General features: G+C 39.9%; 1 protein-coding gene across 4 annotated transcripts; it reads left to right on the forward strand.

Annotated features, from left to right (window-relative positions):
* Nucleotides 1-4807: 4807 nt before the first annotated feature.
* On the forward strand, nt 4808-7625 carry LOC147608061 (uncharacterized). Of its 4 annotated transcripts, XM_086789998.1 has the most exons (4): nt 4808-5224; nt 5721-6139; nt 6986-7045; nt 7157-7625. In XM_086789998.1, the coding sequence occupies exons 1-4, from the start codon at nt 4896-4898 to the stop codon at nt 7441-7443; spliced, it is 1095 nt and encodes a 364-aa protein (XP_086646124.1). In that variant the 5' UTR covers nt 4808-4895; the 3' UTR covers nt 7444-7625. The 4 variants fall into 4 exon arrangements, with proteins under 4 accessions (XP_086646124.1, XP_086646122.1, XP_086646123.1 ...); XM_086789996.1 differs by having other exon boundaries at nt 5721-7045; XM_086789997.1 differs by having other exon boundaries at nt 6986-7625.
* Nucleotides 7626-12017: the final 4392 nt, after the last annotated feature.

Below are 12017 nucleotides of genomic sequence, written 5' to 3' on the forward strand. Positions count from 1 at the left end.
GCCAGCTCTTGTCTCACAGCACACGACAGCGCACAACTTCTTCCACAAGCTATAGTGCACTTCTTCTTCTCCCACGGGCTGCTGCAAACAAGGTAAGGGACTGTTGTGTTGTTGGTTAGGAGAGCTTCCTATGTAGAGGAAAACAAAGGATGGATGAAGAACTAGCTCTGATACCAGTGAGAGGCCACCATGAGACCTCTATGAAGATTCCTAGAAGAGAATAGGACAACTCTCCACCCAACCGCCATATATAGACCCTAGCCGGCTAACTATAACCCTGGCCATCTACTTTAGTCCGGACTCCCCTGAACCGTCCAACTCCCCCTAGTCCTACCCTTGTCCTGACAATACATGTCATATATGTTCCAAAAAAAAAGAGGTAGTTACAAAAGAAAACATCTAGAGCAGATTGAAAAAAAAAAGATAAAAAAGAGGTCGTTACAGAAAAAACATGTATGTTAGTACAAGAGGGTAAAAACATGTATGTTAGTACAAGAGCTATGGGTGGTAATGGCTAAGGCCCTTATAGAGGAGGTTGCACTTGTGCATGGTAATACCATGATTGATGGCACATGGTGGGATGTAGTGAATGGTTCCCAATAGGTTTGAGTGGTGGCTTCACCTCTCCTTTCTCATTTGATGATCTCATGGAAGGAGGTGTTGACACACACTAAATGGAAGTCTTCAGATCAGCGAGGTTACAGTTGAATTTTATGACAAGTGAGGTGTTGGCTACTTCACAACTTCTGGAGTGGCCTAACAAACTTGTTGAGCAACCAAAATTCAATAAAATGGCTCGATTGGGACTAGTGAGAATTCTGGATGCGTACAGGTCGCTTATTGTCTTTTTTAAAAATCTGTCAATATTTTTGGGTTCCACGTGGATATGTACCGTTATGGAAGAAGGTGAGGGCAGGACTTATACTATTTAGTGATATTCCTCAGTTGGAGGATCAACAACCTTGGTTAGATTGGCATTTAGAAAGCCTCAGGACATTGTCTAGCGTACAACAAATCAAGTGTACCATATGATGGTGGAAGATAAGTGATGGATCACTAAGAAGGCTAATAGGGTATGGAACATGTGGAAGAAAGTAATCTTACAAGGCTCGTGGTCTAAGATTCCATATCAAGGGAAGGTGTTCCTATGGCGCATGCTAGTTGGAGGCCTACCATTGGGGGACCAGTTGTGAAAGCAACGGATTGCTTCTAGTAATTATGTGTTTTGTACTACATGCTTGGAAACATGCCTGCATCTTTTTATTTCATGTGTGGTGGGGCAAAGAAGGTGCGGAATTTCCTTTCTCGCGTATGGACTCTGTTTGCCAGATAGGCCCATAAAGGTTGGATTTTCGGCAAGATTCCAAATGGGCCGAATAACCCAAAACATTCAGTTTTCTTTCATTTTTTCAGGTGGACAAGTTTGTGGCATATCTAGTTAACTAGGAATGCCTTCATATTTGATGCAAAAGTTGGTATTATAGATCACATAGGTCGTATAAAAGGGCTACTATTATGCGGCAAGTCTCTTCCTTGTGGTTAGCTCATTTAGTGGAGAATGACATGGCTTCGAGCTACACCTGTGGTTCGGAGTAATTAGTTAGGGAAAGCTAGTACATCACATGGCAGCCATGTGATAATTTATAAAGTAATTTTGGTAATATATCTTCTATTACGAAAAAAAAGAAAGAAGAAAAAGAGAGAGAGAGAGAGAGAGAGAGAGAGAGAGAGAGAGAGACACTACTAGAGCTTGAGGGCATACCGACGTTAAAATACCGACGCAAATGTCGAACGTCGGTATGCCCGTCGTAATCTTGGAGGAGACAAGTCGGGCGGGGTAATTTGAAATTTTCGTATACCGACGCGTATACCGAAGCACATACCGACGCATATTCCGAAGTATATACCGACGTATATTTCGAAGTATATACCGGCGTTGATACCGACGCACATACCGACACTCGTAAGTTTTTTACAGCCGAGAGCTTATTTTCTCTATTTTCCGCGGCGTTGCAGAGAAGGTATGCGTCGTCTCTTTTCTCTCCTTCTCCTCTTTTCTCCTCTCTCCTCTTTTCTCCTTCTTTCTTCTTTTCTCCTCTTCTCCTTCTCCACTTTTACTAATATGCTCTTGCTTTTGCTTTTTAATTTAGGATATAGGACGTTTAGGGTTTTGTGTTTTTTTTGGCTCTCTATGCATGTTGAGAGCTCTCTGCATGCATAGAGATTTTAGGGTTTTGTATTAGTTCTTATTCTTGTGTTTAATTTACTAATTATTTTGTTTAATATTTTGTTTTGCAGCTCTTTCACCAATCTTTCACCAATCCTCTCCTTCAGCTTCGCAAAAAAGAGGTAGATCCTCTTTCGATTTTCCTTGTTTATGCTTTTTTCTACGTATTATTGCATCCCTGTTTTATGGTTTAGGGTTAGTTTAGGGTTCTTGTAAGCTTATACATATAGGATTAATTCAAGATCTATGCATAAAACCTATCATAAGCTTGCAATCTCTATGCATAGCCTTCTTGCAAGCTTTATGCATAAGCTCTATTCATAGAGCTTGCGAACTTGTGAAATCTCTATGCATAAGCTCTATGCATAGGCTTTATGCATAGAGTTTGCAAGCTTATAAAATCTCTATGCATAGGTTTCTTGAAAGCTTACATGGACATTGTACATAGAGCTTGCATAGCCACATTGTTGAAAGCTCTATGCATAGCCTTCTTGTAAAAGCTTAATGCATATGCTCTATGTATAGGCTTTATACATAGAGGTTGTAAGATTATGAAAGCTCTATACATAGGGCTTGTAAGCTTAATGCATATGCTCTATGTATAGGCTTTATACATAGAGGTTGTAAGATTATGAAAGCTCTATACATAGGGCTTGTAAGCTTATGCAAGCTCTATACATAGAGTTTATGCATAGAGCTATATGAATCTAGCTGAATGCATGAATTAAGATCTATGCATAAAGCTTAGTACATAATGTTTTATGTATAAATCTTATGGATGAGCTTTATGCATAAGGCTTCACATGCGTTATGTTTTTATGCATAAAGCTTTTTTTGATGTAGAGTGCCTTGCATGGATGGAGAGCATAAGCTTTTTGAATGTTTATACTCTCTTATACATATAACATATATTTCTTATACTCTGTTTTTCTATGCATAAGGTATTCTCTTTATTCATAGAGTTTATATATGTTATCAAGGTAAGATCTCTTATCCATGTAAGACAAGATCATGTTTATTACACCATTGGGTGATAGGATTAAGGGTTAGCATAGTGCATAAGGCTTATAGCATAGAGCTTATGCATAAGACTTATGCATAGAGCTTATGCATAAGACTTATGCATTTGGCTTATGCATAGAGCGTATGCATAAGACTTATGCATAGAGCTTATGAGTGGATACAGTATACAGCTCGCATTTTGATGGGGCATCGTAGGTCAGAGGCGAGGGATGCATTTAGAGAGGGGAAAGAGAAACCTGTTTGGCTAGATGACAGGGAGTGGGCAGCCATTGCTCAGGAGCTCACAGAGACACCAGAGAGGTTTCAACAACAAAGAGAGGCGGCAAGGGCAAGACTCCAAACAGTAGGGGCTTCTCATCTTGGGAGTGGTGGTTACGAAACCCTGCGCCATGAATTCGTAAGTATTTGTAGCAATTTTATTTATGTAAATGTATGTATGTGGCCTAAATGTTGATTTCTAAAAGTTATAATTGTTAATCGTTTGTGTAAGAGTTGGCCATGAATCGCCCACCAAGTAGACGAGAGGAGAAGTACGCTCACAAACATGGCCTTGTGGCCTTATTTGAGATGCTTGAAGAAGAAGGAGAGACCGTCAATTGGGAGGCATTACCATGATGTAAGATGACCTTCAAACTAATGGTATATGATCAAAACATTCTTGAGTATTAATGTTTAATTTAATTTCTTGTTTATCGATCTGGAAAATAAAAAAACGAGCACGGTTGTTTTTATGCTCTATTTTAGACAGAATGGTGCTGTCTGTTTGCTGTTGTTGATCCTGTTCATTGCAGGCAGCCAGGCAACAGGCAGGCAACACTATTCTGCCCAAAAAAAAATTTCTGGTACAGCGTCGGTATATTCCCCGGTATATACACCAGTATATTCATAGGTATATCTGCCAGTATATCTATACTGCCGTCGGTATAGATGCCGGTGAACGTCGGCAGGTATACACCCCGGTATAAGTGCTGGTATAGTAGCCGGTATAGACGCCGGAATAGCCGTCGGTATTAGCGCCGGTGAGACGTCGGTATAGGCGCCGGTATTGTTTCCCGACGCTTATACCGACGTCGTGATTCCGGCGCGTATACCGGCGTTTATACCGATGATGACGGGGCTTTTTTAGACCCCGTTCAATGACGTCGGTATAAGCGCCGGTATTAGGCTAACATGTAGTAGTGAGATTGTGTGTTGGATAGAGAGAAATAGATATAGTTAGAGAGAGTAAGAGAGATTGAGAGAGTTAAAGAGCTCTAGAGAGAGAGAGAGAGAGAGAGAGAGATGTATTAACGTCGGTAGAATGCAACACGACGACATATACGACCAACGGTGGGACTTGAACTCGGGTGTATCATGGCCTTTATAAGAGAGAGAAAGAGAGAGAGACAGAGTTTTTTAAAAAAAGGTATTTTGTTTTGTTTTACATGGGAAAGAAGAGAGAGAGTAGAATTATTTGGTTTTGAAAGGAAAAGATGAGAGAGAGAGAGAGAGAGAGAGAGAGAGAGAAGAGACGTTGATGCCGAGGGGTAAATTAAAAAAGTGGAAGGCGGTGAAGACAAAGGTGCTCTCGCAAGCGCGCATACACAGACGTGGAAGAATTGAGCAGGCGTGGGACGATATGGGCGTGTGACCGTGACCCAACAGGATGACGAGCGGCTCCGAAGTTCGACCAACGCCAACGCCAGCGCCGGCGCCGGCGCAGGAGCCCGCCCAGGCCTCCAGCGAGCGCCTGCGATACATCCAGGGCCTTGAAGCCCTGAGGTACCAGGCGGCCTTGGAACTCCAGGTCACGCGCCGCGAGCTGCTAGGCTGGCTTCTCTTCGAGTTTGGCGCCTCCGCCTTCCACCGCCTGCTCTACCCCTTCCTCTTCCCTATCCTCATCCAAACCCTCGCCGCCCACCAAGCCCTCCGCCCCTGCAATCCTGGCTTCGACCGCATTTGCCAGCAGCACTGCACCCTCAATACCACCATTGGGTAGGCGTCTCTTCCTTGCTTTGAAATCCCTAATTTGCAGAAATATATTTTGAAGCCTGGATTTGGTCACTTGCATGAAATATTTTGATAATCCTTAATTTTCAGAAAAATAGCCTTGATTTGTTTCCTACCATTAAATTTTCGTTCATTTTAAAATTTTCATCCCTTTCAATCCATATATTTTGATAATCCTGAATTTCCAAAAATATCTCTATATGATTTGAAGCCTGGATTTGGCCATTTGCATGTAATTTTTCATTTATTTTAATCTTTTCTTCTTTGCAATACCCAATTTTGTTCATAAATGGATTACCTATGGAGATACCTTCACATCATCACCTGTCCTTCAGACTGACATTAGTGGCCTTCTCTGTGTTGCTTTGAAATATTAACATGTATTTTTATGGAGTCATGATGTGTGTTTGCATGCAGGTTTGCCACATCGAGAATAATCACATGTTATTTTTATGCAGTCATGATGTGTGGTTTCGTGCAGGTCAGCCGCAGTGCTGCCTTTGAGAATATGGAACTTGAACCTAAACACCTCTACTTTCTTCCAAGTAGTTTGGGGAGTAGGGCTCCTGGTGCTGGCCTTGACTCTCTCTATATTCTCCCCATACGTGGATTATGGACGGCATCAAATAAAAGTTATGGCTATGGGTAGCTTCTCGGGTGCAGTTGCTTGCATGCTTGCCATCTTTTTGACAGAAAGTACCTCATCCATGTGCACATTTGCAGCGGTTCTTTTCATGTTGGCTATGGCAGGGGCAGGGATAGCAGAAGTAGCATACAACAGGTATTTGGCAGTGATGATAAAGGCATCAGAAGAGACAAAGCTTGGGGAGACAGAAACCGTGAAGCAGGCAAAGCAACAGTGGTTACGGCACAGAGTATCAAACAGTCTTTCATTATCAGGTACTGTGGCCGGGGTATTAGGAGCAACAATACTGGGAGGTATTGTGTATGCATGGATTGTGAAGGGTATGAAGAGGAAAGGACTATTTAGAGACATAAGGCTCGCAATTACACTAGGAGGGTTGTGGTGGGGGATGGGGACAATGTTGGCTTGCACTGCCGGGCTTCGATGCATGCGGCAGGGGCCAGCATTCCCTGTTGACAGGAGGAGGTGGTGGAGATTGAAGGTTTTTAGGCTACTAGCAGCACAAAAGCTGGTGCCTTATGTCCTATCTGCAGGTATATTAGCGCTCTTAAGCTCAATGGTGAGCTGGGGGATTCTGCTTGCTATCCATCTCTTGGCAAGCAATCACATGTGCTTGAGCGCCCTCCATTTAGTTGGGCTGGCTTTTCTCTTCCTCATCAGCTGTGCCTTTTTTGCTCCGCTTGCCCACTTCATTCAATGCTGTCTTTCCCTCTACAATCGGTCCATGATGGCCATATGTCTCCTTTTGATGTCTTCCTTGCCAATTTCCTTTCTTTCAGTCCACAGCACTAACCTCACCTTTCTCCACCTTGCCATTGCTGCCAGCACGCATGGTGTTTCAGTCAGCCTTCTTCGCTCTTACTTGAGGATCCTCTTTCTCGATTTCACCCCCATTGGCAATGAAGGCCCCCTTCTTAGCCTCTTAACTTTCTGTGAGCATGCTGGTGCATGGTTTGCTTCCTTGCTCATTCTGACTACTGCCACAGCATCACAAAATAACCATCAGTACAGCCTTCTCTTTGTCTGCTCACTTAGCGTTATCTGTGGCATGTTACTATTGGTTTTTTTCTTTGATAACCAACAAGGGCTCGTCCTTGCAGGCCATGTCAAGGCCAAGAATTTTGATCCAGATAATTGTCCAGTGAGCTCTATCAGCACAGGTAACAATATCTCAAGCCATTCTTCTAGATCCCCCGTCGATATTGCGGAGCTGCTTCACAAAATTTCACTTGCACATAGTAACAGCGCCCGATCCAACATCTTTGCATCAGATTTGTTGAGCTCTAGTCTTTCTGCTTCCAAGACCAATGCAGAGAATAATCCCTCCAACTTGGAGAACGTCCAGCACGTAGAGAAGAGCAGTTCTCTTGACGTGAAGGCTGAGAACATTCCATCATCAGATGAGTCGATTGTGGGTGACCGGAATTGTGAAATTTCTGTGGCTTCGTCAGCTGCTGGAGACACAGGTCTACCAACAAGAACAGAAACAGAGAAGCTGCATCATTTGACGAAAGGGCAATCCATGGTAACAGCTGCAGGCATGTTTGACAGGTTGTGAACCCTTGAAGAGAGAGATTGAATTTCTGTTAACGTCTACAAAAGACCCGAAGGGTCTATGAGATCAAACAGTAGTACAGTTGTTTCATGAATAATCTAGAAGTTGGAACACCCTCATGAAAGACCTAAAAATAAGAGGTCTGTGTACGTTGTGGACCCAACAAGTAATAACTGTCTGTAATGTATCCGATTTATGTGTGTGTGTGTGTGTGCGCGTGCGCGCGCGCGAGAGAGAGAGAGAGAGAGAGAGAGAGAGAGAGAGAGAGAGATTGAGATTTTATTAGCATCATATAAAACCTCAACTAGGGCTTATAAGACCCGTGTCAATACATCGAAAGTGCAGCTATCATGCACATTGGCATGTAAACAAACACAAAAGTACACGTCTAGATATGTGGATTGATAGAGATGACGATGAGAAGAGACAGTAAGCCATGATAGATACATTTGATATCATGAGGACACAACATCTAAGTGTAACCCTAAAGATTTTGCTCATGTGTCCTTGTAGAGAGTCTTTATAAGGGGTGGGGTGGTAGAACACTCTATAAGAAAATGTTGGGGAAAGAAGCATGAAGAGAATCCGAAGAACTTGGATCAGAAACTATTGAAGATTTCTTGAAACCCAAATAGCTTTAAGAACATGAAAGAATAGAAAGTATTCACCAAACAAAGATAGAACTGAAGAATGATAACACTAGTTCAGGGGAAACATAACTGGATACGAGCAAAGTAAGGATGGCAAATCGAAGTAAGATCTGATCAGTAATGTAACCATTTTGATTCAAGGATTAAACTTCCAAGTGACATTCATCAATGTTGTTTCATGGTTGTCGTAGGTCATTTGATACAAGGCATGGGCATCTAGTGTCCACCATCACTCTAGTTTGTGACATAAATTTTAACTCCTTGTGAGGTTATGGGCCTCCAACAAAGGTTTGCATCAAAGGGGCTTTGATACTAGAAAGGGTCCTTTTGATAGCTTTAAATCCACTTTTTAAGCAAAAGGGATTTGAGGTAGACCAACTAGTGGACATTTTAGGTACTTGGTGGAAGCCTCTCACTAATATTTTATAGGAGTCAAAGTAGGTTATCATAGTCTAATCTCCTCTAGCCATCCCTACCTTGGGATTCACCACATCAACTTATCCAAAAAGTAATCCTAAATTAGTGAAACAAGAAATTTCCAAGATTCATAGTCCTCTCCTAAGCCTTCCAAACTAGATATATGTTTAAACCTCAAAGTCTTGACAAATGTATCCCTCTTCCAAACTACATCTTGAGCTTTCAAACTATCTACATCTCAATCTTGTGAACTTGTATATCTCTCTTTCAAGGTCCCAAAGTGCCAACCTTCTCTCTTTGTGTGCACACTTTTCTCTAATCTTTAACTAGAAATAATCACATTGACATGGCCTAGCAACCTCAAGTAGTAGGACTAAAGACTCTTTTGCTTACATGTAAGACTAAGAATGAGAGTGGTAAGTGGGTTGTGGAGAGTTTCCAAAAGAATTCTTGGATTTTTCATGCAACTAGGAGGGCTACATAGTATGTGCAACAAAGATGTGTTTTATATCTCCATTGGAGGGAGTAGGTTGATTGGTTTTAATAAAAACAAGGAATATGGTTCAGTGGTGGTAGTAGTTCCAAATGTTGTATATCATTAGTGAAATTTGATTCATAAATCATGAGGAACAAGTTCTCTACTGTAAGTATTAATTTGCAAAATGATTTTTTTATAAATATATGAAGCAACTCTTACTTTAAATTTTAAATGGAACATTGGTTTTGTGGTGTGTAAATATTTTTTTATACAGTTTAAAAGCGGAAGAATTTTTCAAGAGCTTTACCAGGTACTTTTGAAGCCTTTCATGCCAATGTAAGTGAGGTGATCTTCTTCTAAGTTGCCTTCAATACTTATATGAACATTTTTTTTCCACAACACACTTATATGGTACCAAGAGAATGAATATAGTAGACTAGAATTAAGAAGTCTAAAATGGCTAATTCTAATATGTGGTGTGTGAATGCATTATAACTAGATTGTAAGTGATATTCATGTATCTTTAAAGTGTTGAGAGTCATCAAGGTTTGTAGGTCTTAGTTGATTTGCACTCATTCATGTCTATGTGCACTTGTTTTTGTATAGCCTTACATTCCAACAAGCTCTTACAATGTTTGCAATGATTCCAAGCCAAATAGACGCAATGTTCATTGGGAGATGGTTGGAATATATAAAGGATAGAGTATCGAAGGAGGGTGTATACTCTTTTAGGGTTGTAACTTCAAGTATTGCATTTAGATACTTAGAGACTTGAGAGCATGCTCATGTCTTATATGTTTGCATTCATTGTGAATGAAGAAATAAGAAGATATGTTTGCATCCATTATGAGTGTTGATTGAAGAAATAAGAGTAAGTAATAGTGCAATAGAATGAAGATTTTGGTACACTTATGAAGTTACATGTAAAGTTGCAATAAAATGAAGATTTTGATACATTGATGAAGTTACATGTAAAGTTGCAATAAAATGAAGATTTTGATACACTCATGAGGCTACCTTTAAAGTTTCTAGATTGTTCTATTGAACTTGTCTATGCAAATATGTTTTGGAGCTTGGTAGATGTTTGAGAACACTTGCTCATCATGGGTGTTGAGGATGCAAAAAAAAAAAAGTGAGCTTCATGTTATGATGTTGAAAGGTTTGTTTGTTTTTTGTCTTCTTTATTAGTAAAGAAATATTTGTTCATTGTTGTCTTGTGATTATTAGTTTTTTAGAATTACTTTTTTGATGCTTTTTTTGAATTGGGCAAACAATGATGCTCAATTACAAAAAAGAGACATGTAGGTCTTTTAAAATTGTGCACACAATGAACAATTGGTAATAACAATGTAATTATATGTGTGCAATGCATGTTAAGAGTTTTCTTGTTTGCTTGAAGAATGCCTTTTTAGTTTGTGCATGTTTTTATATTTAATTATATATGTGCAATGCATGTAAAGAGTTTCCTTGAAGGACTTCTTTTTAGTTCATGCATGCTTTTCCTTTTTTATGCTTAATTTTATTTATTAATTTATCACCTTAATCTTAATAATGTGTCTATATGGATAATTCTAAAGTTCAATGTCAAAATGTAATAGGTCCTCCTTCACACCTCATTTTGTATTTGTTGCTTCAAAAGCCTTTACCTTCTTGCCCTCTTCTCTTTTTTTCCCCTTTGCACTCTCTCTTCCTTTGTCATCATGGATTGAACACTCCATTAACGATTCCTTGAATTCTTGGCAAGGATTGACTTTAAAGGGAGGGAGTATATTTTTTTTAAGTTTTTGACTATAGTATTGACATTTCAACCATCATGACATTACAAACTACCAGGTCACAATACAAAACATGCATAGGTACTTCCAACCCCACACGGTGAAGATTCCTCCAACTTTCTCTTGTGCATAATCGCCAATGATTATCCTTTTAAGAAAAAACTTCAAAGATTCAAGAAGCAACACACAAGGATGGCTAGGAGATCACTCCAAAAAAAAGTATTTTGCTCTTGGTAAGGTCAAAATAGGTCTCCATTTGTTGTATTTAGTTTTCACTTTCTTTTTCTTTTTGAATGAGTCTAAAGAGGATGATGAAACATCCTACATATTGGCCTTAATAAAATTTTCAAGGAGAAAGAGATGGACACTAAGTTAGATATTCTCAACTCATTGTTGAGTGAGCACTTGCTCTCCAATTCTTGGAAGAGAAATCCATGTGAGAGGGATCACATGAAACGTTGGCATCCCAACAAGCCCCAAAAGGACTAGCAAAGACCGTAAATCTTGTATAGAATTCAGAAGAGAAGGAAGAGATTTCCCAAGTGTGAGACTTTCCCCCAAGGTTGGCTTGCAAACACTTAGCCTCATGATTATGGATGTAGAGGAGTATTTATTTCTACATGACATGGAGAAATTGTTCAATGTGAGCAAAGATGAATCCGTTTCCCTACTTTTCAATACTGTTGATTTTTCACTTGACTATCTGCGCATGATGTACCTTGTAATAGAAGCGGAAATAAAAATGAGTAATAGGCTATGGTGGGGAGGAGTTTGGAATGGTGCAACAAAATTTTCCACAAGTTATGCCATTAAACTGTAGGCCCATATGACAATCACTTGATCCTCTTGTTGAAGGAAAGTCCTCCATTAATATAGAGAAAGAAGAGCTCTAGACATCTTATGACAAGGATGAGGTAAATGATTATTTTTATATGTACCTTCTTTTACTATGAAGATTACAATGCATCTTACACACCATTTTATTTATGTCTACATCATATTCTTGAGATAGATGCTTGGACAACTTGATAGGATAGGAGGATGACTAACTAGTAAGATGTTTTTTGTAAGGATGCAACCCTTGCACTATTGCACACCATCAAATGAGAGCTATTGTAGAGTCTTGGAGAGCAGGTTTTTAACTTTTCTTGCTTTGAAGGCTCTATCCAAAGAATCTTATGCTTGTTGACCATTGCTAGGATTTTTTATAAAGTTATTCTTACTAGAAAATCCTTAGTTTGGGGTTAGGCTGGACTG

The sequence above is a fragment of the Cibotium barometz genome, chromosome 54 (assembly GCF_041138505.1).
Source record: "Cibotium barometz isolate CiBa-2024 chromosome 54, ASM4113850v1, whole genome shotgun sequence".
In the NCBI taxonomy this organism is placed as follows: Eukaryota; Viridiplantae; Streptophyta; class Polypodiopsida; order Cyatheales; family Cibotiaceae; genus Cibotium; species Cibotium barometz.

Coding starts and splice junctions, on each gene's coding strand:
- LOC147608061 (XM_086789995.1), top strand. CDS start 4,896: ATGACGAGCGGCTCCGAAGTTCGACCAACGCCAACGCCAGCGCCGGCG. Junction 5,225..5,720: donor ACCCTCAATACCACCATTGG/GTAGGCGTCTCT, acceptor GGTTTCGTGCAG/GTCAGCCGCAGTGCTGCCTT.